At 41.8% G+C, this 27,477-nt stretch overlaps 1 protein-coding gene across 4 annotated transcripts in view; it reads left to right on the forward strand.

Moving 5' to 3' along the window:
- The window catches only part of PHOX2B (paired like homeobox 2B), a 488,291-nt gene that overhangs the window by 71,641 nt on the left and 389,173 nt on the right, over positions 1-27,477 (forward strand). For 3 of the 4 annotated variants that reach the window (XR_013608335.1, XR_013608334.1, XR_013608336.1), the window contains exon 5: positions 3,358-3,531. Coding sequence is in view for 1 of the 4 variants with exons in the window: in XM_078678259.1 (XP_078534385.1) it covers positions 3,363-3,531 (169 nt within the window). In the remaining 3 variants the exon portion in view is untranslated. Of the gene's footprint in view, positions 1-3,357; positions 3,532-27,477 lie in introns of those variants that run through there. The other variant, XM_078678259.1, reaches the window with a different exon arrangement.

Below are 27,477 nucleotides of genomic sequence, written 5' to 3' on the forward strand. Positions count from 1 at the left end.
GAGTCAGTGTAGGTTTCTTAGGTGGGGGTGGTGTGGTTGCGGCGGGGGACGTTGATGATCAGTCGGGCGGAGGCGTTTTGGATGCGTTGTAGTCGTCATAGGTGTTTGGCTGGGATTCCTGCGTAGAGTGCGTTGCCATAGTCCAGTCTGCTGCTGACGAGGGCCTGTGTCACCGTTCTTCTTGTTTCGGTCGGGATCCACTTGTAGATCCTGCGGAGCATGCGGACCATGAAGTATAGGCATTTTGCCGCTGCCTTTGCCATCTCTAGATTTTACACTGGCCTTTGTGTGCCCTGAAGAAGCATGTATCAACACTTCTATGATAAGGATAAGGTGACAGAACTTGTGTGATTTAAAAAACAATAAGATATTGTTGGTGATCAATGAGAAAAAGATGCTACCAAATGTACTCAGATACAACATTCACATGTATTCTGATACAGCATCTATATATGGTAGGGGTTTAATTAATGATGGCATGTCTATGATTCCCCAAACAGGAAAATAACATCTTTATTTGCTGGGCAGGTGTACATTGGGTTTGGAGAATGGTATTATGTGAGGATGTAAGTGGTGTGTATGTAGTATGAGTGTACAATGTTTTTAGGGGGAATGGTAATGAAAAATATAATGAGAGAGTGACAAAGTTGAATTGCCTAAACAAATTGTATATTAATTGAGGTGCTATTTCTAATTGTACATAAAAAGATGATTATATATTTTAATAAAGGAAAGTATATTTAGATATATAAGTAACCTTTTTTTATTAGTGATTCAGGTGATTCAGTGGCTTTTTGAGCGCTAGACGAGGTGGGTTGTGTCTTTGCTTTTTGGCTCTTTTATTTCCCTGTCCCGACCTTCATTATCTAATCAGGGGCCCTTGTTTTTGTAATTGTGTCTGCCTCTGATTTCCAGTGGCCAGTCCTTGGATGGCTTTGCGAAGTAGGCAAACTGTAGCTCCATCACTTCAACACTTGACTATCAGTGATAGTGATTGGTGAGCAGTCACAAGCCACTCTGGAGGTGGGGTGGAGGTTTTCGACCTCAACAATCACCCAGCAGCATAGTAACAAAATGTGCAATCAAGTGTTTTACTTTGATACTTTCATCTACACACCTAAAATATTCACTGTAATCAAGCACAGACACAATGGTTCCTGGGCACCAAGGCTATACCGGTCCTCCTGATCTTCCCCACCTTTCCCATCTCTCGTGCGTCTCCCCTCATTACGTAAATCTACCAGCAGTTAAGTGTATATCAGGCAAGTTTCAAGACTTAGGTGCAGATTGCCCTGACATTCAGTCTCAGTGTTTCGTACCTCTGGTAAATCACCTCGGGTAAATTACCTCTGGTAATCACCTGTAGCACACACTGATGTTCATCCCTGCTTTTGGAAGAGACATGCAGGCTTGAGGCCCAATCCACCGTACAGGGAGTCGAGGTTAGAAGGCTGCCGAGGTCACAGCAGCACAAGGCAGTCACTAAAGGGGTCACAGGTATGACAGTGCTCCGGGTGCAGTTGTTTGAATGGCGGTGGCACTCTTTGCCTGGCCACAATATTCAGAAAGGCATCACACTTGACCGTGGGCACAATACTTCTTGATGGTGGTACTCTCCACTAGGGTTGGCTTTAGTGCCCAGTGTGACAATGTTTGTTGGTGCCCTCAAATGACCACCTCCGCCACAGATTTCCTCACTAACACCCTTTAACAGTACCCCTCAAGGCTCCATAACCACTTTTTCTCACGCAGCCGCCACTCAAACAAGTGTAGGGTGTCAGAGCACTTTTTATCACACACACTACACAGAGGCAATCAATCTTAGGTGTGTAAATCAATATAGAGGAAATGTTACATACGACCAAAGAATACATGGTGTAGGAGTCACGTGTCATCCACACTGGTAGAGAGTATAGTTCAATAGTGCTTGTTCTGGAGAAGCACAAACTCAGAATTTAAAACGTAACACCATGGTTGGGGGTTCTCTTTAATAATCAGACTTGATTTCTATCCAAATGAACCCTTTTTCCAACACTAGTATAATGAAAGACTGGGAAAAAAAAAATAACACTCTAATCTATACCTGCAGTATGCATGCAGCTCTTTGATGACAGTTAATAGTTCACTGTTCTATGTTAGGATGAAAACGTATAAACTGTAAGTAACAAAAGGATCTCTCAGACAAAAGCAGTAATCCGCTGACCTATTTACATTAAATGCACTTTGTGATCTGAATGGTACACATTCTTTGCAGCAGGCATATTAACCCTTTGCGCTACCTTAGCATGAACAAAACATCCACTAGACAAACCTCCGATCTCACTCTTGGAAGAACATTAATCACTGGAGTTATCTTGAAATTTTTATTGTTGCCTGAAAATTGCTGGATGCCAGGGAGTGGCATCAGGTGCTTTTAAAACCATCACTTGGAACATTTCGCCCCACCCTTACCCCCCAACCCCCCCGAAGCCGGTGCCCGGTACAATCACTCCCGTTGCACCGACCTAGAGCCGGTGCTGCACTCCACCTCATCACAGCTTCGCGATGGCAGCAAGCTCCACCTCAACACATGCTTCTGGTCAGAGGCAAGATCCTTCTGGGACTCAGTCTTCTTGGGGCAGCAGCAACAGTTACAGTTCCTCTGGATATTGTCTTCACGTATACTTTGCTGCTTAGAGCCCAAACTGTCCTGCCACAGTGTCTAGACCCTGGTTCTCTCACTTGGAGGAGCATAACAATCACAATAGTGTTCTTATGAGCATTGTTCATATCAAGTCAGAACAATTGATTTAAACTCTAAACCACCAGTCAGTGATTAAAGTTGTGTTAACCATCTTTTTAAACACATCTTAGAGACTGCTCCAGTCTTGCTACAAAGGACTCTGAATAATTCAGGGGTATATCAAATAATCCATCCGCAATGCAGTCCTGAAGATGGTCTCAATTAGTCAGTAACTAGTGATGGTAATGTCAACAATAGTTCCCCTTCCTGTTTCAAATCTTACGATTAAGGAAATTCAATCCATAACTAAAGTGCTGAACTCCATGGACTATTTCTACAGTATGAGTGAATTATCATACATTTATCAAAGGCAACTCTGAATGTATGTATATGATGTTTCCCTTCTGTATACGATGAATGTATGATCTTTGCTAGTTGATGTACCCCATGTTGATATTATTCATTTTTTTTGTTTAATTCAAATTGGAATGCCTCCTATTTTATTCTATTTATGATGTTGGTATTTATTGCTCTGTTTATTGATTCTATATGTGTCTTTGCATAGACATCTAAATAATATAAAAATATTCTGTAAGCAGACTTGCAAATGATCCTCTTTTTGCCATTTACCTCAGTTTAAATGATCCTTCTTTGGAACAGTCTTACTGAGAAAGCGGCAACAGTTGGGAATTGTCTTTTCGTAGAGTCGACAGCCCACATGACTCTCGGCATGGAAATTGATCTCCTCAGCCTTCCTTCATCTGATGGACCCACAGACCTACAAGTACGAAGCTGCTCTGGCGCCTCAGGTCAGTCACATCTCTGCCGTTTTTTAGGTCAGAAATACAGCTTTTTTTGCAGCAAGGCCTGACCCCAGATTATTTCTCCTCTCCTCTGGGAAACTTGTTGTCAGGCAGACACCAGCTCTGGTTGCACAGCAGTCCTCTAAGTACTCCAGGGAGCACTCCCTTCCTTGGTTGAAGAGAACTTAGAACTAGAACAAGTGGGTCAGTTGCTCTACTTTTATACAGTGAAAGCAGATAGGGGATGTGGATCCCTATTCTGCGCTATCAGAACCAGTTTGTGGTGATTCAGTTTAAAGTGTCCTCTACAGACATAACCTTTGTGTAGAGTGATGCTCCAAATAGCAGGGTAGGCTCTAGCTTGAAATACCCGAAACCTCACAAAAAAAGGCACTAAGGTGGTGTGAACTCTCTGCACATGGCTATCAGCAACTCCACTAAAAAATATTCAGACAAAAGATACTCCTCAGCTAATGTACCCTACTCACTCTTAACAATAGCGGCTGCAGTCCCACCCTTCACCCCCAAGCATCTACTGATAGAGCGCGCAGGTCACCCGACTAATAATTTTACCATATGCACACTTGGGCCCATAAATTTTAATACACCATACCAAATATAATCGGGTAATCTACACTCTACTACCAGTAACCCTTGTTCATTCCTATTTATTTCCAATGTACCTGACTTACCAATCCTCATCACAGGTACCTATGATCATAATGGATCAGGGAGCTAGCTGTAAAAGATAAGCAGTCACCAAATACGATAACGTTTATTATATTTGCACTCTTTATAATAACCACAGACTCAGGAAGTTTTGAAAACCTTTATCTAGTCTTCATCAATAGTGGAAAGCATGAAATTCACAGTGAGTAAACTATCAATAACCAAGATCATGAAAATAGTATAACCATACAGAAAATAGATTATGCCAACCATTTACAAATATAAAGGGCGGGTAAGAACAGGGAACATGCTAGTATGACATTTTCAGGAATTTAGACTCGGTGTAGCGTGTCTAAAGGACGGGAAAGATAAGGAACATGCTAGAATGTCACAGTTGAATACCCCTCGAAGGTGGGTAAGGCAAAAGAACTTCAATTGGTACTAAAGGAATTTGGAGATACCATGTAGCTATAGGGAGGGTAAAAAATGAAACACGCTAATGATTCAGAGCAATTCGGCTAAGAGGAGGGTAAAGAAAGGGAACATCTATAGTTTATGAACAGTATTTCACAGCTTCCTTAAAGGATGGAGAAAAATGGAACATGCTAATAAAACAGCAAAAGTATACAACTTTATTATTGGTCAGAAAAGGGAGGGTAAGAAAAGGAACAAATACGCAAATAAGAATTTTAGCAGTTTCAGGAAGCAAGAAAGGACGTAAGTGTATTTCCCCGCACAGATTTATATTTACCTAGAACAGTGTGGAGACCAACCCTGCCCACGGGTCAGTTAAGGACAGTAGGAACCCAAGGAATGCAGTCGCCAGTAGGCCAGCAGGTGCAGAATGGAAACCCAGGACAGGAAAAATAGATTAGGATCAGGACAGGACCACCAAGGTAAGACCAGCACCCGCAGTTCAGTTGCAACGCCTGCACTACACCCTCTCTGCAGCTATCAGTCAGAACCCCGATTGGGTTTATCGAATTCCCCAGCAAAGTGCTTCGCCAGCACTTAAGGTTCTCAAAACCCCGAATGGGTTGGTGAGTCAGTCGGACAGAGTACTCCGCAGCACCTCTGTTTCAATCAGCTATTGAGTGCGTAGGGTCAGTGACAGGTCAGCTTTTCGGACAAGTCGGACAATTTCTCTTACTAACCTAGGCTAGTTATACTGTTTTCGGGTCAGTGTACCACGCCCCAAATGTTGCAAGTGTAAGGATCCCCAATTTTGGTTGGACAAAAGAAAGGACAGGTCATCACACCTCCTAGGATTTGACTTTCTCAAGCCCCCTATTTGCATTCTTCAGACCACCCCTTGAATTTCAGGTTCCCATGGTTTACACCAATACATGTTCTTTTCACTAATACAATGTATGCAACTAGGGTTCGCGAGGTGAGATTCCCGTGAGTATCTTCTCAGTCAGTCAGCTCCTTGGCAGAAAATCAAAGGTCATCTGCTTCAGGAGGCTTGCGGATCTCGCGCAGACTCAGTTTCGAGCAAAATGGAGTACAGCGGGGAAGGCAGGCCACATTTCGTAATGTACCATAAAATGGAAAAGAAACAGTTTTAGAACACAGAAAAATGAATGCACTGTATACCAGGAATCCCTATATTATTCCCATTATTTCATAATGACTATAGCATTAGGATTAATGCAAAACAAACAGCATAGCCAAAGCATCGATGCAAGCTTCAGGCATGTGAGAACTTAAAACAGCCATCTTAATTCTACTGCGCAAGTGCAAAAGGATTCTCACCAAGACTGCGAGTACGTCACATCACATGGTTATGACCGACGCATCCGCAGAAGAAATTACCGCGTAGCAGCAGCCATTTTGGTAGCAAGCGTATTAGGTTTAGTAAACACATAGGCAAGCGTCTCTGGGACACCCAAAATGTAAGAATAAAGGCAGATTAGTAAAACAAACAGGTTGATTAATACTATTAAGGTTATTTGAGGTTCATGAGTTCAAGCAAGTCGCTTTACGTGAAAATCCTTGCTCAATCAATCCCCTCTTTGATGATATTTTAAATCATCACTAATTAATAGAACCAGATGCCAACTTTTCACATTTTACCCAGTTCAATCTATTCAAACATTCTGTCCAGCTGTTTCTCAGTCTCTTTATTAGGGTGAGAATTTTTCACCCTTTTATAAATCTGATTATTTAGTTCTTCTAATTCAAGTTCATCAACATTTCGTTTCACTCCTCTCTTGTTCACAGTGTATTTCTTTTGGTGTTTTCGACATTTGCAGCAAATTACTATTATAAACACTACTAACCCTATTCCCGCAATTGGCATCAGTATTTTACTCAAAAGACTTTTACCTAGGTTAGAAAACCGATGACCCACAGCAGAGAGACCATCAATAAGTCTCTTCCATGCACTGTCAACCTCAAGTGGTTTGAGCTCGTTTTCCAAATTTGTAATGTTCCTCACGAACCCTTTAATTTCCTCACTTTTGTCAGGTATGTAAGTGCAACAATGTTGCGCTTTCAGCATTCTGCAGACTCCGACCTCTTTTGCCAATAACATATCAAGAGCAAGCCTGTTTTGTAAAACCATTGATCTGATCGCAACCATTTCGGTATTGACCATCAGGAAACCTCCAGCAGTGTCAGTTGATAACCGATCTACTACTGTTGACAATTTACAAATTCTGTGTGTATTCAGAGTCACTCCCACTCAGGTATCAATGCACTAAATACATCACCTACTATTTCACCAACGCTTTCACTTCTACTACGTGCTAATTCATTAGTTCTTTCAGTGCTTCCAGTGATTTTCCCCACAAGGTATATCTTTGGGAAGACAATACCAAAATAACAGCTTCCATATCAATGGTCGGGCAATTTGAAATAAGCCTTGTTTCCACATATAAAATAAATTCCAGGAAACACAGGCTCTGACCCATCTTTGAAACCCCAACCCCCAATTACCTTGTAATTGTGTTCGCATTCACTGGACCCAATGAAGATATTGTTATAATAACTAGTTTTCTCTCTTTTAAGACAAAGTTTCCCTTTCTTTTCGAAATCCAGCAACGTGTGAGCATTAGCCCCACCATTTGAGGTGCTTTCTATGCTTTCGGCCCATATAGGAATTTTCTGAATTTTATCCTTTGCTTTCTTTTGGAAACTATCTCTTCTTTTCTCTACCATATTTAAAAACATTTTCTCTTTTTCGTGTAATGAACAGGTCAAGTTATCTTTGTGTGCGTTATCTATGTCTATTTTACCTACAGTTAGAAAATAATCACTTATGTATTTTGCTACATCTCTAGTTGTATGTACAGGGTTTAGGTTTCTTCGGACAGGAAGTTCAGAAAATGTCACATCAAGGTTTGAGTAATAATACTGTAAAGGTCCTCTTCTATGATAAAATAGTTAGTATACTACAGGAGATTCCATAGGTTAAGGGCAAGTGGTGATACGTCACGCCTTCTGCAACCGAAGTAGGTAGCTTCATGCAGACATAACAGTCGTCTATTTCCATAGCTTCTACATAATGTACTAACAAGTTTGCGAAAACATTTAAATGGGTTTTGTTCTTGATCTTATTGTAATGTAATCCTTCCTCATCTGGTGCTTCTAAATCTAATTGCGTTTGCTTAAGGCTAAGTGGTTTTTCTGGTGCATCTACTCTTTGTGGTGTATTTCTAGTGTGTGATTCTACAGTGTCTTCTGGTAAGTGATTATTTGGGTACAGGTTCTGGTTTTTACTCATCTTAGAAGGAATGGCTATTGTTAGTCCTATCCAAAGTATCAGTACTATTGCTACACTACATAAACATACTTGGCAGCATGTTTTTAAACAACTTCGTCTCGGTCTCCCATTCACAGAGGAATCAGACATTTTGGCTTAAAAGAAGCTTCAACCCCTCTTTGTAACTCTACACAGCTTGCTTACTCGAGCAACTTTTCAGGTTGGTTTCGCTTCTCCTTCAGCCTTGTCAATAAACAACTCTTCCTCACTTTTGTCACTTATTTCCAAATTTTCAAATTCTTCCAGTACAAAGTAAGTCCACTCGGGGCTTGGATACTTGTTATTCAGTTTCTTTATACGAGCACTTCTTCTCTTTGGCTTTGTCACCGCTGGGTCAGTTTGACTTGAGACCTTATTTACCTGTTCAGACTCTTCGTTTATCGTTTTTAGTCGCAATCTCTGTCTTTTCACAAATCTGGGTACTGAGTCACCTTTTCTGAGTCTTTTAACTGGCACTGTGTCTTGGCCTTCTTCAAACTCTCTTTTGTTTTCGTTCAGTTGTGGCACATTCGGTTCAACTTCGTCGTCTGTTTTTTTCCCTAACTTGCTAGGTCCAGGTCTTTCAACAGTTTCTTCTGCCTGACCACTAAGCTGACCTTGTTCAGGTGGGTGCTGATTTTGGCTTTGATCTGTTTCTATTTCTTCTTCCTGAACACAATTGTCTAATCCTATCTGATCCTGTTTAAGCTCTTTGAACTCTTGATTTTCTTCTGCTTGAACTTCCGCCCTAATTTCTATCTATCCCTCTTCTGGCGCAGGTGTTTTTGGTGGAGTGTCAATTACCTGTTCTTTCCCTATTTGGTCCTCATCAGAATCAGATTTGACTTGGATTTCGATGATCTGAGTACCTTCTTCTATACCTGTCTCGTTCTCACTGTCCCACTTTCTATCTAAATAGATTTGTCTTCTGGTTCGTATAGGGTCGATAGTCAGGTCGATTATTGGGACCCAATCATCTTGACTGGAGCTCGGTTGTTCCTCTTCAGCTACTTCAGGACCAATATCCTGGATTCAGGTCATGTGCTGGAGTCGTCGGCCTGGCGACGGCGTCTCCCCCAACCTGATGAGAGATAGAACGCACTTGGTCAGCCAGCTCTTTACAGTATTCTAGTACCAAATCATCATATACGCTTATCAGTTTGTATCCTGGCACCCATGCTTGCCGCATTGCTCTTCCCATTAGTATCTCATGGGGGCTCAAGCCCGTGTTCTGGTCTGGAATACTTCTGAGTCCCATCAACACAAGTGGCAAAGCATCAGGCGATTCCAATTGAGTGTATTCACACATTTTTACCAATCTTGCTTTAATTGTGCCATTCAGTTGTTCTCTGGGCGATATGCACAGTGCAGTTTTTGCGTGATTTTGAATGCTTCACAAATCTGCTTAATTATTTCATTTTGGAAATGACTTCCTCTGTCAGATTCAATCGTGACTGGGAAACCGTAACGAGGTATAAGTTCCCTAAGTAATAGTTTAGCTACTGTAATGCTGTCATTCCTACGTGCAGGGTAAGCTTCCACCCACTTTGAAAATAGGCAGACAATGACAAGTAGGTACTTCGTTCCTCGACAAGGGGGTAACTGAATAACGTCTAGTTGTAGTCGAATAAAGGGGCCCTCTGCCTTTCCAATTGTTCCTGGTAATACCACAGTTTTCTTTCCAGGGTTAAATTGCTGACAAACCAGACACCTCTGGCAGAGTGCCTCTGCTACGTTTCTGAATTTCGAATTAAACCAGGTCTGGCGAAACATGCGAATCATCGCGTCTCTGCCTAAATGTGTGTCTCCATGTATCAACCTAGCCATAGGAGCAAGCAGACAGTCCGGCAACACAGGCATACCATCCGCATAAACAATGACACCATCGTCCACCCTCCTCTGGCAACCAAAGTTTCTCCACCTTTGTTTTTCCTGTGGCTCTGCTGTTTCCTGTAAGTCTCTCACTTTCTCCCATGTATTCACTCCCTCTAGCATCATAAGTTGGCAGCTTTATCCGTTTCCCTCAACCTTTATATTGATGGCTATTTGGTATCTTGCACAATGTTGGGCTAATTGGTCAGCATATTGATTACCTGATGTCACTTTGTCATCGCCAGATTTGTGAGCAGCACACTTGACCACAGCCAATTCTTTTGGTAACTGGATTGCTTCCAGTAAATCCTGTACATAATTTCCATTTCTGATAGGGGTGCCTGAAGAAGTCAGGAACTCCCTTTGCATCCATAACTGGCCAAAGTCATGCACAACCCCATAACCATATTGGCTATCAGTATATATGGTTATCTTTGAGTTCCTCCCAAATTTGCAGGCTTTTGTTAATGCAACCAATTCAGCTACTTGTGCAGACTTGACTCCATGTAAATAGGATGCTTCCACTGGACCTCCTAGAGTACACACTGAGTAGGCAGCGCTTAGGCCTCCTTCCTCATGTCTCATGCATGAGCCGTCTACATACAGCTCATAATCTTCATCAATTAAAGGATTTTCTTTTATGTCTGGGCGTGGTTTTGTACTAAACTCGGTCAAATCAATGCAGTCATGTTCAGTTTCCTCCCTTACTTCTGCTGCGAATGAGTTAGGCAGTAAGGTAGCTGGGTTCAGAATATTACATCTAGCAATAGTCACGTTTCCTGCACCTACAAGGATTCTCTCATACTTAGTCAGCCGACTAGGTGTGAGATACTGGGTTTTAGTTCTTGTCAGTAAAATCACAACAGAATGTGGAACATACACAGTTACTGGATGTCCCATAACAATGGACTCACTCTGTTCAAGACTCGTGCATGTTGCAGCTACAGCTTTCAAGCATCCAGGTAATCCAGCTGCTACTGGGTCCAAAGTGGAAGAAAAATATGCCACTGGACGTCGGGTCAAACCATGAATCTGGGTCAGGACTGAAAGTGCACAATTGTCTCGTGTGTCAAGGAAAAGTGCAAAATCTTTTGAATAGTCAGGCATTCCTAATGCAGGAGCAGTACACAGACATTCTCTCAATTTTACAAAACAGTCATGCTTTCGTCATCCCATTCCACAGGATCTTTTGCTCCTTTCTTTGTCATTTTTATCAATGGTCTGGCTAGGACTGCAAATCCCACAATCCACTGCCTACAATACCCTACTACTCCTAGAAACATTCTGATATCTTTCTGGGTGTTTGGCAATTCCATGCTTTGAATTATTCTAATTCTTTCTGTGGTAACTTCCCTGATACCTCTCTCTATCTGGTGCCCCAGATATTTTACTGAAGAGGTACAGAACTGCAGTTTTTCTGGCGATACTTTATGCCCGCCTTCACCTAAATGGTTCAGTAAGGCAATGGTGTCAGTCACACAGTCTTTTCTGCTCTTAGACGCCACCAAGAGGTCGTCTATATATTGCACCAGGACTGATTTTCCAGGCAATACTAGGGTTTGAAGGCACTTTTTTAGAATCTGATTAAAAATCGAAGGGCTTTCTGTGTACCCTTGAGGAACACGGTTCCAGACGTACACATGACTGTCAAATTCAAATGAGAAAAGAAATTTGCTGTCTGGATGTAATGGGATTGAAAAGAATGCATGACATAAGTCAATGACGGTAAACCATCCAGCATTCCACGGTATTTGGTATAGAATCACTGCAGGGTTTGGCACGACAGGACGCAAGGAACAACAGTCCTGTACGACCCTGTACTTACCACTAGGTTTCTTGATGTCAATTATCGGTGAGTTACAAGGACTGCTCAATACTTCTTGTAAAATGCCTGCTTCTAGCAATCTTTTTATTTCAATAGCAACTCCTGCTTTCACTTCTGCCCTCATTTTGTACTGCTTGGTGTTTGGGTAGACTGCATCTCCTTTTATGGCTATTTTTATTGGGTCAACATTTGCCATTAATCCTACATCTTTTCCAGTAAAATCCCATACCTCTGGTTTCACTGTTTCCTGGAGTTCTTCAGGTAAGTCTTGTATTGTCAGTCTTTTAATTTCTGAGTCGGGTCTTGCTAACATTAATTTGTATATTCCGTCTTCATCTGGGGTCTGGATTTCAACGCCATTTGGAGTGCAAAAGATGGTACAGTTCATTTTGTCACAACAAATCTCGTCCTAGTAGGTTCACAGGACTGGAATCACAAACAACAAATCTATGCATTTCTTTAAAATTCCCAATTTTAATCTCCATAGGTTCTGTAACTGGGGTACTAATTAGCTGATTAGAAATGCCCACTACTTGGATCGCTTCTCCCGAGAGGGGTAGGTTTGGAACGGTTTGGAACATCTGCTGTTCTCACAGTAGAACGGGTAGCACCAGTGTCCAACAGAAAGGTGATGTCATTTCCTTCAACCTTTCCTTCAATGTATGGCCCTGACTGGTCCACCGGCAAGGAGGCGCCAAGCATGCACTCCTCGTCCTCCCCCCTCCGGCACCGTCAGTAGGTGTCATTACAGAGAAACATGTAATTTAACAGAAATTGTGAAGTTGCTGCATTTCTATCCTCCCTTCCTTCCCAACCTTCAGTGTCTTCACTCTGTTGCGCTTTGCTCCTATAATTTGGCCTAGGTGCACGAGGCAACTGATTCTGTTTTACCTGCTGCTGGGTCTTCCGTGGAGTCTCATTCTGCGTCTGTGGATTTAAATCATTAATTTGCACATTACCATTCTGTACAGCCTTACACTCGTCTCTCCAGTGACCTATTTTTCCGTACCCGTGACAGGGAAACTTTTTCCTTGCCTCTTCTCTGCTCATTTTTACTCTAGGCTTTCCCCCACCCCCGGGACCTTGACTCTGATTATTAGTCATTTTGCTTAACTGCTGTTCCTGGTGCTCTGCTAATTTTACCTGTGCCCACATGACCTTTTCCTTTAGTTCTTTCCGTTTATCTGCCAGCTCATCTTCGCAGTATTTAGCATACTTCAGGACTTCATCAATTGGTTTAGCTTGCCAGCAGATTTTATTGTCTTTGATCCACTGAGAGATTTCAGGCCTTAACCCTAACACAAATCGATAAATAAAGTGGGTCATGTCCTTCATCTCAATGTTGTCCAGACCACTGTAAGTCTTGAACACCTGTAACAGTCGCTCATAATATGAATGCACAGTTTCATCTCGATTCTGGGTAGTTCTGTCTATTCGGGTCCAATCAGTTTCTTTTGCAGGTACCTTTCCTTTCAGATACAACATTACCTGATCATACTTCCTCATCACGTCCCCTGAAGGAGCCCCTGTCTTCGGGTCCCTCGGGAATTCCTCACTAGGCCAATCAACAGCAATTTTACATTCAGTCCATAAATCTACAGGAACTACAATGTCAAAGAAACCATCCAGCTCTTTCAGGAGGCATTTTTGAACTTTCACAAATCTCTCGACCTGTCTGTACCAGTCTACAGGTTTTTCGCGCAATTTTGGGAAGTCATTTGTAAAGGACACAATATCCTGTCGGGAGCATGGAACATGTACATATCCTCCACCTGGTACTTCTCTCATGGGATATAATTTTTCTACCTTTTCTGCTTCTTTTAAAACATATTCAGATGTCATTTGCTTTGATCAACTATCTTCTTTTTTCTTGGCCCATCTGGCTTTCCATTTTTCTAAATCTCCCCATTTTTGTAATAGATTTAACAATTCTCTAATCTGTACCTTTTTCCCTGACACATTCATGTTCTCCAAAGCTTTGTCTGAGAATTCTGCTCTGTAAGGTTTTTGCAACACTTTAGATCGGCTAATGTCTATTCCCATACTAGCTGCAGTGTCCATCAATTTCTCATGGTACACTCGGGTATTACGGGTAAGACTTTTACAAATGAATAACAATTCCTCCTCACTAAGGGTGTTTAGCCTGTCCAACCCCACATTCCCAGCCATCAGTTCCTCCAATTCTATTCTCAGTTTGTATATTGCCAATGGTTTTGGCTGAGGATTTGGTTTCTCTAATTCTCGGGCCCATCTGTCTATTTCTTCAGGAGTCACTACGGTAGCACTTCTAGTACCTGAAGATGACTCAATTTGAACTTCTCTCGAACTAAATGGAGTGTTTTACCTCTGTGAACTCCCTTCTGGTTCCCTTATTGGCAAATCCATCAAGGAAATCACAGATTCGCATTCACTTGCCTGATCATCTACTATCAATGGCTCTTTTCTCATCTGTACTACAGATCGGGTTATAATTGGAGTTTTCGGACTACCTTGCTTATCCCCGTACAAAGGAACAACTGGTCCAATAGTTACTGGGATTGTCAGAGCTTCAGGACTGGTATTCAATTGGGAGATTTTCTGAATTCATTCTGTTCTTTGCTTAATTAAAGCCTCTCGTTCTCTATCCTGCAGTACCTTTTCCATGGAGGTTTCATGTACTATCTGCGGAGTTAAGGTAGGATTATAATTCGGGGCAGTTGGGTGTGTCATACTCGGTCCCACACCATAATTAGGTTTCAGACAGGAGTTTCCCGTACTCAAGGATCTTGATTCCTCCTGATAAGAAGGTCTTAGACATGTATCTCTCGCACTTAAGGATCTTGGTCCTTCATTATAAGGTGGTGGATTTTTCATTAATAAATCCTCCAGATAATCATTGTCTGAATCACCACTGGTCATTAAATGCTTTGTCTTTTCTGTCCTTTTCCCTCCCATGGGCTCTTTTACTGTTATTACAGGGTACAGTCCTTCTACCATCATGTTCTGTCTCCATTCCTTCATTCTTTTTTCTCGGGTCTCTTTATTTACTTTCGGGTAAAATTTTGTTAACCCTTTGTCATTCCTGGGTCTGTCTCGTTCAAAAGCCTCTATTTCCCATTCTTCTAATGCTTCATATTGCGTTAGTCTAGGTCTGGGATGCAAATCATTCATTCGGGTTCTCAAATTGAACAGAATCCTGCCATTAAATGTACTTTCTAACGGAAATGCCACAATTCCGTCATCTTTAGCATATTCCACCCAATTTTCTAACCACACGAAAGCATGGTAGCCTCTGTCAAACATCATAAATGACGCGGGAGTATTAGGTGGTGGAATGATAACTCCTTCTCTAGTTTTGATAGGCTTGTCTGTCTTGAAATAATTCTTTACCTTGTCTACAAATGTCATTTTTCTCTTGCTCCCGTACATAATGTTATATCTAGCTGTTCTCCACTGATCTCTCACAAAACCTTGATATCTAGGATCCGGTCGGGACTCGGGATGATTCGAATACCACATATACTTCTTTTCTGCAAATACTTTTTGTTTACAAATTCACTTCCAATGCAAATGCGTCTTTTATTTTTCTGCAACCAACCAACTATGCAGTTTCAAATACTTTCAACCAATGGGTGCGCGGCGTTTCTCGTGAAACGAGTTCTCACGCTTCTGTGCTCACCCCTCCTTTACAATGCTATCTCAGCTACACTCCCGCTGTCTCAACCAATACCAGCGCGGCACTGAGTGACGTCAGAGCAGCTCCGCTACTGACTCCCTCCTTCACAAGGTAAGGAAAACTCAATTCTTTATTTAAAGTGCAAGTGCTCTGTTTATTTTACAACGCAAAAACATTCGCCACTGTACTCGAGTGTCTAGAAAGAAAAGATTTGTTTCACTGCAAGTAAATCCCTTCTGTTTACTTTTCATATACTGCGAGTAGATCCCTTCTGCCTACTCTTCACACAAGCATTAGAGAACCTGCTACTCCTTCGACTCACCCACTTAGGGATATATACTAAGCCAAAAGTTTCACCAATGAACCTCTTTGCTATCAAACAAGCTCGGACGAACCTGCTACTCCTTCCGTGTGACCCTTACTAGGTGATATCACAATAGAAGTTTTGCCAGCGAACTCTTTGCTATCATTTATTCATACACTTATACAGAAACCCTAATTAATGCTTCCAGTTCTGCCCAACCTGCACCAAAGTTTCCTCGAGCCACTGACCTCACTGCGAAGTGGATTCTCCTCACCACCCGCTATTCTGCCCCCGGGGATTCCAGACAAAACATATAACAGTCACTAACGACTTGGTTAGAACATTAAATCAATATAACAGCATTTCAGAATTTTTTTTTAACATTTCATAACATTTTAAAATAATTATATTTGATCGATCAATACTTTAGCAGCAAATAACATTTTCACAGTTAGCATCAGTTTTACCTATTTACCTATCTTAACTAGTCCTACCTACCTTTAGCTAGTCCCTAACCATCCCTCTGCTACCAGAAAATTACTGATAGAGCGCGCAGGTCACCCGACTAATAATTTTACCATATGCACACTTGGGCCCATAAATTTTATTACACCATACCAAATATAATCGGGTAACCTGCACTCTACTACCAGTAACCCTTGTTCATTCCTATTTATTTCCAATGTACCTGACTTACCAATCCTCGTCACAGGTACCTATGATCACAATGGATCAGGGAGCTAGCTGTAAAAGATAAGCAGTCACCAAATACGATAACGTTTATTATATTTGCACTCTTTATAATAACCACAGACTCAGGAAGTTTTGAAAACCTTTATCTAGTCTGCATCAATAGTGGAAAGCATGAAATTCACAGCGAGTAAACTATCAATAACCAAGATCATGAAAATAGTATAACCATACAGAAAATAGATTATGCCAACCATTTAAAAATATAAAGGGAAGGTAAGAACAGGGAACATGCTAGTATGACATTTTCAGGAATTTAGACTCGGTGTAGCGTATCTAAAGGACGGGAAAGATAAGGAATATGCTAGAATGTCACCGTTGAATACCCCTCGGAAGTGGGTAAGGCAAAAGAACTTCAATTGGTACTACTGGAATTTGGAGATACCATGTAGCTATAGGGAGATGGTAAAAAATGAAACACGCTAATGATTCAGAGCAATTCGGCTAAGAGGAGGGTAAAGAAAGGGAACATCTATAGTTTATGAACAGTATTTCACAGCTTCCTTAAAGGATGGAGAAAAATGGAACATGCTAATAAAACAGCAAAAGTATAAAACTTTATTATTGGTCAGAAAAGGGAGGGTAAGAAAAGGAACAAATACGCAAATAAGAATTTTAGCAGTTTCAGGAAGCAAGAAAGGACGTAAGTGTATTTCCCGCACAGATTTATATTTACCTAGAACAGTGTGGAGACCAACCCTGCCCACGGGTCAGTTAAGGACAGTAGGAACCCAAGGAATGCAGTCGCCAGTAGGCCAGCAGGTGCAGAATGGAAACCCAGGACAGGAAAAATAGATTAGGATCAGGACAGGACCACCAAGGTAAGACCAGCACCCGCAGTTCAGTTGTAACGCCTGCGCTATTCCCTCTCTGCAGCTATCAGTCAGAACCCCAATTGGGTTTATCGAATTCCCCAGCAAAGTGCTTCGCCAGCACTTAAGGTTCTCAAAACCCCAAATGAGTCAGTCGGACAGAGTGCTCGGCAGCACCTCTGTTTTAATCAGCTAGTGAGTGCTCTCTAACTAACCTAGGCTAGTTATGCTGTTTTCGGGTCAGTGTACCACCCACCAAATGTTGCAAGTGTAAGGATCCCCAATTTTGATTGGACAAAAGAAAGGACAGGTCATCACACCTCCTAGGACTTGACTTTCTCAAGCCCCCTATTTGCATTCTTCAGACCGCCCCTTGAATTTCAGGTTCCCATGGTTTACAACAATACATGTTCTTTTCACTAATACAATGTATGCAACTAGGATTCGCGAGGTGAGATTCCCATGAGTATCTTCTCAGTCAGTCAGCTCCTTGGCAGAAATTCAAAGGTCATCTGCTTCAGGAGGCTTGCGGATCTCGCGCAGACTCAGTTTCGAGCAAAATGGAGTACAGCGGGGAAGGCAGGCCACATTTCGTAATGTACCATAAAATGGAAAAGAAACAGTTTTAGAACACAGAAAAATGAATGCACTGTATACCAGGAATCCCTATATTATTCCCATTATTTCATAATGACTATAGCATTAGGATTAATGCAAAACAAACAGCATAGCCAAAGCATCGATGCAAGCTTGAGGCATGTGAGAACATAAAGCAGCCATCTTAATTCTACTGTGCAAGAGCAAAAGGATTCCCACCAAGACTGTCAGTACATCACATCACATAGTTATGACCGACGCATGCGCAGAAGAAATTCCCGCGTAGCAGCAGCCATTTTGGTAGCAAGCGTATTAGGTTTAGTAAACACATAGGCAAGCGTCTCTGGGACACCCAAAATGTAAGAATAAAGGCAGATTAGTAAAACACACAGGTTGATTAATACTATTAAGGTTATTTGAGATTCATGAGTTCAAGCAAGTCGCTTTACGTGCAAATCCTTGCTCCATCACTACCAAATGACATTACTCCGGAAGACTCAATCATTCTCAGCAGAAGGACCTAATAGTATCTCTGAGAGAGCCCTCGTTCCTCATGTTACTGTCTAGGTCTTCTCCCTCCAGTTTCAGTAATGTCAGCAGTAAACTTCAATTGTCTGGGAAAACATGTCACCTCCCTCTTGTGCACAAGAACAAGCCAGTGCTGTTCAAAATGCAACCTGCATGCCTCCATTAATCTGGTTCACTCATTCACACAATTTAAGTTCAACGCAGGTCATGCAAAAGCATAACATACACAAGGGATGTTAGTAATATGATCTGTTATAGCGCACAGAAGCTGAACTTTGCTTGAGTGGGCCAGCGGACATCCACTCCAGGGCATATCATACAGTTGATGCGCATTCGCACTTCCCTAGGTCAATATCCTTCTTCTTCGGTAACTTTTCTAGGCCTGTGTTTTATGAGGTTTGAATTGTGTATACAGACCACTGTTATGGTACATTATGAGGTTGGGAACTCAGAAAAGGAGGTAATTACCAACCCTGCAAATGCCCCACTCAGGCGTACGTGTAATTACTGGTTGCAGTAATTAACAACCAAATTCTTCACAATTAGCAATCAGGAACTTGGTTTACAAATCTATTATCTATTGTGCTTGTATCATGATGATGGTTTTAGAAGAAGCTCAGCAAGGAGGAAGATAAAGTGTTTGGTTACTAATGTCCAAAAAGAAAGATAGCCGTGACAAACCTTTGTTGCGGGTGTCTAACATTTGAAGTTTAAGTCGCACAATGGGATTAGAGATGGTGTCAAATGCAGCACTTAAATTTAACAGTTGAAGATCACCACTTCCACCCTGATCCAAAATAAATCTTAGGTTGCCTCCAACTGCAAGGACTGCTACCTCACTGCCATCCACTGCCATCAATTGAACAAACTCTTGCTTGAGACATCTGAATGATGTGCAACCTGAGGCAAACCTCCACTGCCTAAATAAAATACCTCCAAGATGTGTTATTTACAGTGCAAGACACACATAGAATGTGCATTAACCTATATCTTGTGTGTTTTCTCCCCGGTATGATGTTTATACATAGGCAGCATAGTGTACCTCCAGACCCCCTTATGTAGGCATTGCCTAGCTGCATCTTACCTCTTCAGACTAGATCACATTGGCAGCAGAATACATGTGGAGCCTTATTCTGCTGTCAGATTAAGCCTGGGGCAGAATTTATCTGATTTTGGTTTGAAGCATACTAGATCACCAATCCAAAAGCATTGTATAAGGAAGAGATCTTGCTTTTAGCTCCACCTGTTTCAATAGCAAAATCAGTGACCAAGTCATCTCCATGATATGTTTCTTGTTCCACATAGTTTGGTACCCATCTCTATACCCAGTCCAATGTGTATATCACACATTCTGTTGTAACTAGTGTAGAGTCTTAGAACAAAGCAAGACCATTTGGTTATGTTCTCTAAAGCGGCTTCAAGAAAATTAATAACAAAGTATGCATTTTATAAAGCACATTGCTCCTGTAAGATTTATGAAAATGTTGACATTTTGTAACATATTGCATACTTTGCATGCTGAGGGGTTCTGAACAGAATTGAAATAAAATCTCGGTTTGTGCTTTTATAATACGTTTCTGTTTGAGTGACCTCTTCACAAGCACTGGACAGTGGAAACAGATTAAACTTTCTATGGCTTGAAAACATGCTTCTACCGCTAGCATGTCAGTACACCATTCTTTGCAAAGCTATTTTCAACAACAGCCTTGTACCTTTTTGCAGGTATGTGGCTCAGTTGTACCATGTATATGAGAACTGTACATTATGGGGTTGACAGTGCAGGTGCTGCAAGACTGTATGCAGTCAATAGTAAAATAGCTTTCAAAAGCATTACTGAATGAGGGGCTTTTGCTTCACTCACATGTTGATTGGGCAGAAATTGTGTGCTTCCGCTAGAAAAAAAGAGCTTGTTTTGCACTTTTTGCCTTGACAGAAAATGTGTACTCAGTACAGCAGTATTGAGTTGGTTATTGTTAGAAATGGGGGTCTCAAGTTTGAAATGGTTTGCACATTTGTCCACATAGGGACCCTTGCTTCTAGTCAGGCTAGGGGAGTTATGCCCTTGGACAACCCCTGCTCACCCCCTTGGTAGCTTGGCAGGAGCAGATAGGCTAGATAACAAGACCAAAACAACAAAAGTCCAACATACAGTTATCAAGATATGACTAAAGGTAAAACAGTTCTGTCCATAGCAAACTATAGATGCAACACTTTTAACACAAAGTGTCACGGTCCCCCGGAGGCCTCTCAGGATCGGTTTGTTGCTCAATGGGGTCCACCTATTGACAACCTCAATTCCGAATTGCCATTAGGGCACGGAAGATTAAGGGGGTCAATCAGGGGAAGGAAAAGATGGGAACAGCGAGGAGGGAGACCTGTGAAAAGGAAAGGCTTATTAAAGACACACTGCCTAGCACCTAATTCCTAGCGTTTTACAACCATATCTAAACCAGATACCAGATCTACCTGTTGAGCAAAATAACCAGTTCTGGCAGCTGCAAGTAGAAGGACGATTTGGCATTCATCAAAGACCTTCTCTTGGCTACCTTGTCTTCTAAGGCTTGGAAGGAATGTATACAATAGTCAGGCGTAAGAATTGTGAACAAACAAACATGTATTTAGGCGATATCTCATAAACACCTCAAGACCATAGACACTGCTATTTGTGGTGTATAGTGCCCACCAGAAAAGGTGTGTGCATGGGCCTCACAAGGGAGGAAGGATTAGGGCTTACTTCAGCTACCTCTCACATTTCCCCTACTAGGAGACTAACAAAAACACACACTTCGAACATATAGATATATCAACAAATATCGGAGCAGCCAGTATCGCTTTTCATAGCCAAATTAACATATAACCAATGCAACCATTCCTTGTTGAGTTAAGCACTTTTGATATGGATAATATACCACCTGGCATAGGTAAAAATCAAAGCGTTGAGGTTTAAGGAGCTTGTTAGCAACCACGGGGATGCTAGTGAAATAGAACTGTGTTTCAACACAATCGCAAAGAACTTGCACTTTCAAAGATCAAATCACGGCATACTCGGCGGCTAAATAACAACGCTTATAGGAAATAAAGGCTCTTGGTGGTGTCACCGACACCCTCACCCCACCGGGCACTGTGGTAGTGAGGAATCCTTTGGTTTGTCTCTACAGCGTTCACAGGATAATCTGTGGTGTCTCTCCCTCTGGCTCCGGCTTACGTAGCCGCCAGGAAACCAATGCCGCGTCACTTCTGGTGCGCGTGCCCCGCACCGCACAGGCTGCTGGGAGCAGTAGTTCTGTAGCTCCGGTGGCGTTACTGCCCCTGAATGTTTCTTTTCTCCAGCCCGCCTGCATCTTCCGGAGAAGGACAGGGGCCTCCTCCCAGACGTCTGTCTGCATTGGCTGGTCGGAGGAGTGTGCAGCGGTCGGACCCTGGTACGTAACAGCACATCACTCTCCCGAAGACCGCTTACACGAACCAGGTTTGTTGGGATATTTGACATGGAATGACTGGACGCATTTTCAAGCATTCATCCAAGCTGCTGGCTCCCACAAGTTTTCTTCCATTCCGTAGCCCTTCCAAGGTACAAGATACCAGAGCCTTAATCCCCTCATTTTGGAATCCAGGATTGCCCAGACCTCATACTCCAGTTTGTTGTCAATCCATATAGGAGACGGTCACTTTTTGATCGGTGTGTAAGAGGGCTTCAGAAGGGACACATGGAACACAGGGTGTATTTTCAAGGATTTTGGAAGAGCCAGTAGCATTGCAAGAGGCGATATCCCCTTCTTTATCTTGTAAGGACCAATGAACTTGGGATTAAAAACACTGTACTTGCGGAACCGGATGTTTTTGGTTGATAACCACACTACATCCCCCACTTTGTAAACTGGATCTGGTTTGCAGTGTTTATTGGCCCTTTCTTTATAGATTCCTTTAGCCTCTGTCAGGTTCCTGTGGGTGTTTTTCAAGGTCTGTTGAATGTGACTTGTTCTAGCTTGTACTTCTGGCACCTCCTGTGTGGCCACTGGATGAATCAACGGTATGAATCGGGGATGAAGCCCATAGTTACTATAAAAAGGAGCTTTTTGTGTAGATTGATGTTTTGCGCTGTTGTAGGCCACTGCTGCCAGACATAGCAGTTTCAACCAAGCATCGGAATTTTCCTCAACGTAACACCTCAGGTACTGCTTGAGGGTTTGGTTCAGTCTCTCAGTCTGTCCGTCTGTCTGTGGGTGGAAACTGGTAGACTTGGAAGACTTCAGGTGCATAGCAGCACACCAAGTCCTCCTAAAAAAATCGGGCTGTAAACTAAGGGCCCCTATCAGAAACAATATGGCCTGGAAGACCATGTAACCTGATTACGTGCTGCATTAATAATTTGGCCAGTTATTCAGAGGTGGGTTCTTGGGCACAGGCAATGAAATGCCCCATCTTTGTGAGACTGTCCACCACCACTAGAATGGCGGTACAGCCCTTGTCCTTTGGTAGACCCACTATAAAGTCTAAAGAAATGGTTTCCCAAGGGATCAAAGGAGTTTGAAGTGGTTGTAATAAACCTTGGGGTTTTCCATGGTCTGTTTTGGCTTGCAAACATGTTTTACATCTGTGTACCATGTCTGTTGTGTCTTTTACCACAGAAGGCCAACAAAATTGTCGATAGATCATATCGAGGGTTTTCCTAATGCCATTATGTCCAGCGCTGTGAGTGCTGTGACACCATTGAAAAACCTCTTTACGTAAGGCCTGGTTCGGAACCAGCAGTTGTTTGTCTTTCATCAGGAGTCCATTGATCAATGACCATTGGGTATGTTCCTTTAGCCATTTCCTCCAATAGCGATGTTTTACCCCTTGAGCTACGTTTTGGAGGAAGGTATCAGTGGGAAGTAGTCCTATGGCTTTTTGTGAATACAGAATAGAATGGTGTTGTTCTATCTTGTTTCCTGAGGGGGTTTCTTCCCTGGACAATGCATCTGCCTTTTTATTATCTGCCCCAGGTCTATACGTTACGATATAGTGTAATTCCGAGAAGAAGAGCATCCAGCGCAATTTTTGTGGAGACAATATTCGGGTGGACCGCATAAACTGTAAGTTGCGGTGATCCGTATATACGGTCACCACATGTTTGGCTCCCATCAATAGATGTCTCCAATTGCTGAAGGCTTCCTTTATGGCCAGTAGCTCCTTTTCAGCTACGGTGTACCTTAGCTCTGCCTGGTTCAGTTTCCGTGACATGTAGGCTATAGGATGTAGCTGGCCCGTGGTTTTATGTCTTTGTGACAGCATGGCTCTTATTGCTACATCGGAGGCGTCCACCTCTACCACATACAGGCTTTCTGAGTCAGGGTGAGCCAAAATGGGGGCAGTAACAAAGGCCTTTTTCAAACTTTGGAAGGAATTCTCAGCTTTCTTTGTCCGGAGGAATGGCTCGGTTTTCTTTAACAGCTTGGTTATTGGAGCAACGACGTTTGAAAAATGGCTTATAAATCTGCGGTAAAAATGTGCAAAACCAAGAAAGCATTGTATGCTTCTAACGGTAGTAGTTTGTGGCTAATCTTTTACTGCCAAGATCTTTCTTTCTCATTATAATGTAGATGGCTTGTAGGGCCTCTAACTTGGTGCACACATTACTGTTGTAAATTCATGTTTTGAATGTGTTGAACTGTTGAAATTGTTTAATTTAGATTCTTGAGTGCATTCTAGCTGTATTTTTCCACTAGTGTTTTCTATTTCTGCTCTACAGCTATCTTTGCACCACTTGTTGTATTGTCATATTCTAAAAATGTCTTCTTTTGATGATATATTGCATCTTACTGAGAATAAAGCTCACACAAAAGTGTATTCAGCCGCCGAGGCGACTAATATATATGGGCTTATCAAAGAGGTTAGAACGTTCAACACCACGTCAGGTCCCATTCAACAACAGATTCGTCAACTTGAGTATCTTATGCGCAGGGAAATAAACCAACGTCTGCATGCCACCACCCTCCTTCAATATCATAAAGCCAGCCGGATTCCTAGGGGGTTGCGTTTAGCAAATAAACCAATGGTGTTAAAAATGAACAGGAAATTTATGGATAAATGGTACGCTATTTTGAATAAGTGTTCCCTAGACCTCATCCTCCTCATTGTCGAAGAATTATCACATGTCTTGGTTGGGTCAGAAACTGAAATAAAGGACCTTCAAGCAAATCTAGTACAACACATGGAAGCAGAATCTTGGACTTTGAATGATATCAATACTCGGCTTTATTCATATGCTAAGGATATCCATGAGCGTAGAGTGAGAAAATTTCGCCGAGATACGATAGACTATAAACTAGACGAAGTCTATTCGTGGGCTGAGGTGTATGCACAAGAGCGCAGCTGGCAAAAACAGGGCACAACTTCATCTGAAGGAAGTTTGGCATCAGTTACCGACACTCAGATGTCTCGCCCTCCTGTGCCATCTACTATTACACCACCCAGTAGTGAAGCAGCCACAGGCAGCTCAGGTACTCTTTTTTGGCGACAAGCCCGGCCGCCAACCAACCACCTACGCAGACAGTAACAGATGTAGCCAAACCCGCAGACACAACCGATTCGGGAAAACCCCGTCGCACAAAGAAACATTAGTAGTCAATATCTCGTCCAAAACACTGACCAACAACCAAATGGCTCTTTTGTACCTACCAACCCACCTAAGAGGTTAGATTCTCAGATTGCTTTATTCAGATTCACCAGAAAACTGAGGCTGCAACATTGTTTTTCTACTATAATGACTGAATCTGCAACCCCTTGTGATGAGGATGAGTATCTGGAATTTAAACCTAAAAGCACCTTTGTTTCACCTATTTCTCATAAGACCATTGAACTTTTTGAGAATTTGGTCAAATAAGATATAGCCAAATTACCTTCATCTTCATCTGTTTCATCTAACCTTACCAGAAGTGAAAGATTTGCATTGAAATCTTTGCAAATGGATACCTCCTTGCACTTTACTAAGGCAGACAAGGGTGGAGCCCTAGTTCTGATGGATTCGAAAAAGTAAGAGAATAAGATCAACATTATGTTGCAGGATTCCTCAACATATTTGCCTTTATCTCAAGATCCTACTAATGAATTTTCTGTTTACTTGAAAAAAGGTTGTCATATGCTCTTGAGATGAAATGGATCAACACTAAAACCAAAGAATTCCTGTACACTCGCTTTCCTCGCAGGCCACTACTTTACATGTTGCCTAAAATTCACAAAAGTTTAATAGATCCTCCGTTGACACCAATTGTCTCCGGTTGTGGATCTATCCACGATCCACTTGGGCGTTATTTAGACACCTTCCTTCAACCCATTGTGAAATCTTGTGCTTCTTACGTACAAGATACCACACACCTGTTAAACATTCTCAGGGATATTTGCATCCCTGATAGTGGTGAAATTTGGTTGTGGACGGTTGACGTAGTGTCTTTGTACACTTCAATTCCCCATACTGAAGGCATTGAAGCGATTGAATGGGCTTTGCGTAGACAAGATACGATCAGGGCCAATAAAGTGTTTCTTTTGGAAATCCTGAATTTTTGTCTATTTCATAGTTATTTTGCATGGAACGGACAATTCTTTTTGCAATGAAATGGGACATCGATGGGCTTTCCTGGAGCCCCTAGCTATGCTAATATCTTCATGCTAAAATTTGAAACAGAGTACATTCTTTCGAATCCGCAATGGTACACTAATCTCATTGTATATCGTCGATGTATTGGCGATACATTGATTATTTGGCATGGGCCACGCCGGGACCTTGAGTTATTGGTCCATGGGTTAAATGACATTAATCCAAGGATCCAATTCACCCACCAAATTGAATCCACTAGCATTGCTTTTCTAGATGTTTTGCCTACTGTTTCCCAGAATACCATTGAAACCACCATTAACAAACCGACAGATCGTAATAATGCTCTTTTATATCAGAGTTTCCACCCTTGGCCATTGAAACGCCACTTGCCTTTTTCTCAATTCGTGAGAATTAAGCGCATTTCTTCAAACCCAGAGGTTGGCATACAGACGATCAAAAATTCCAAACAAAAGTTCTTGCATAGAGGTTATCCTCAAACAGTTGTCGATCAGGCAGCTACTAGGACACTGGCATTATGCTGTGAGGACTTATTAAAAAAGAAAGTTAAACCAACCAGTTCAGCCAGGGAAGTTTTTGTTTCTACATATTCTACTCATTCTGATCTTGTGAAATCCAGTATACTTGACAGATGGGCTCTGCTTCAATCAGAGCCTGATTTTAAATGCATGTTTACAGATCCCCCACTCTTCGCGTACAAAAGGTCAAGTAACCTCAGAGAGATTCTGAATAAACCAGTGGAAAAATATGTAGTCTCTTTCAAAGGGATGTCTAAATGTATGAATTGTTCTCATTGTAACAATGTCATTACAGGTAATACTCTATCTCATCCCCGATCTGGCAAAAAGATTGTTTTACACTTCAATGCTAATTGTAACAGTCATCATGTCATTTATTTGATTAAATGTCCTTGCGACTTGTACTATGTAGGCAAGACGGAGAGAATTCTCCTGACTCGTATTACTGAGCACAAGAGTGGCATTAGAACTAACACTGCCAGCTCTCCTATCGCACAACATTGGCATTCCGCAAAACATAGCATTGCCAGTTAAGATTCGGGGTTCTTGAGCTGTTAGTAAATTGCCCAGATCGAGACTTGTCGAAATGTTTAATCGAAACGTGAAGCTTACTGGATTTGGCACATGCAAACATTGTCTCCCATTGGATTAAATGACAAATTCGAACTGTCTTGTTTTCTATAACATCTGAACCTGTGTTTGGATCACCATCATTTTTTCTTCTGTCAGTAATGTATATTTATTTTTGTTATGCTTGTTTTAACATTCATGCGGTTGTCATTACAGCCGTCTTTGCCTTGGTGTTTGTAAATTTGTGTATCTAGCCTGATTGAAACACACTTTTTGTTAAGGGACATTTGATGTAAGACATTTTTGTCATTATTTTTTCAAAAAAATATGTGTTATCTCTCTGTTTGTTGTTTTTACTACCATGCCTGTTTGCATTGTATTCTGTAAGTCTGGGTTGATATTTATTGTTTTCTGTGCTTTCCTCACTGTTCACATTTTAATTCTAGTTTTCTTATGATTTTTAGTTTTCTTACACTTTTTCTTGGTACTTTTTTCACACAGGTAGTGGCACAG

Source organism: Lissotriton helveticus, chromosome 2_2 (genome assembly GCF_964261635.1).
Source record: "Lissotriton helveticus chromosome 2_2, aLisHel1.1, whole genome shotgun sequence".
NCBI classification, from domain to species: Eukaryota; Metazoa; Chordata; class Amphibia; order Caudata; family Salamandridae; genus Lissotriton; species Lissotriton helveticus.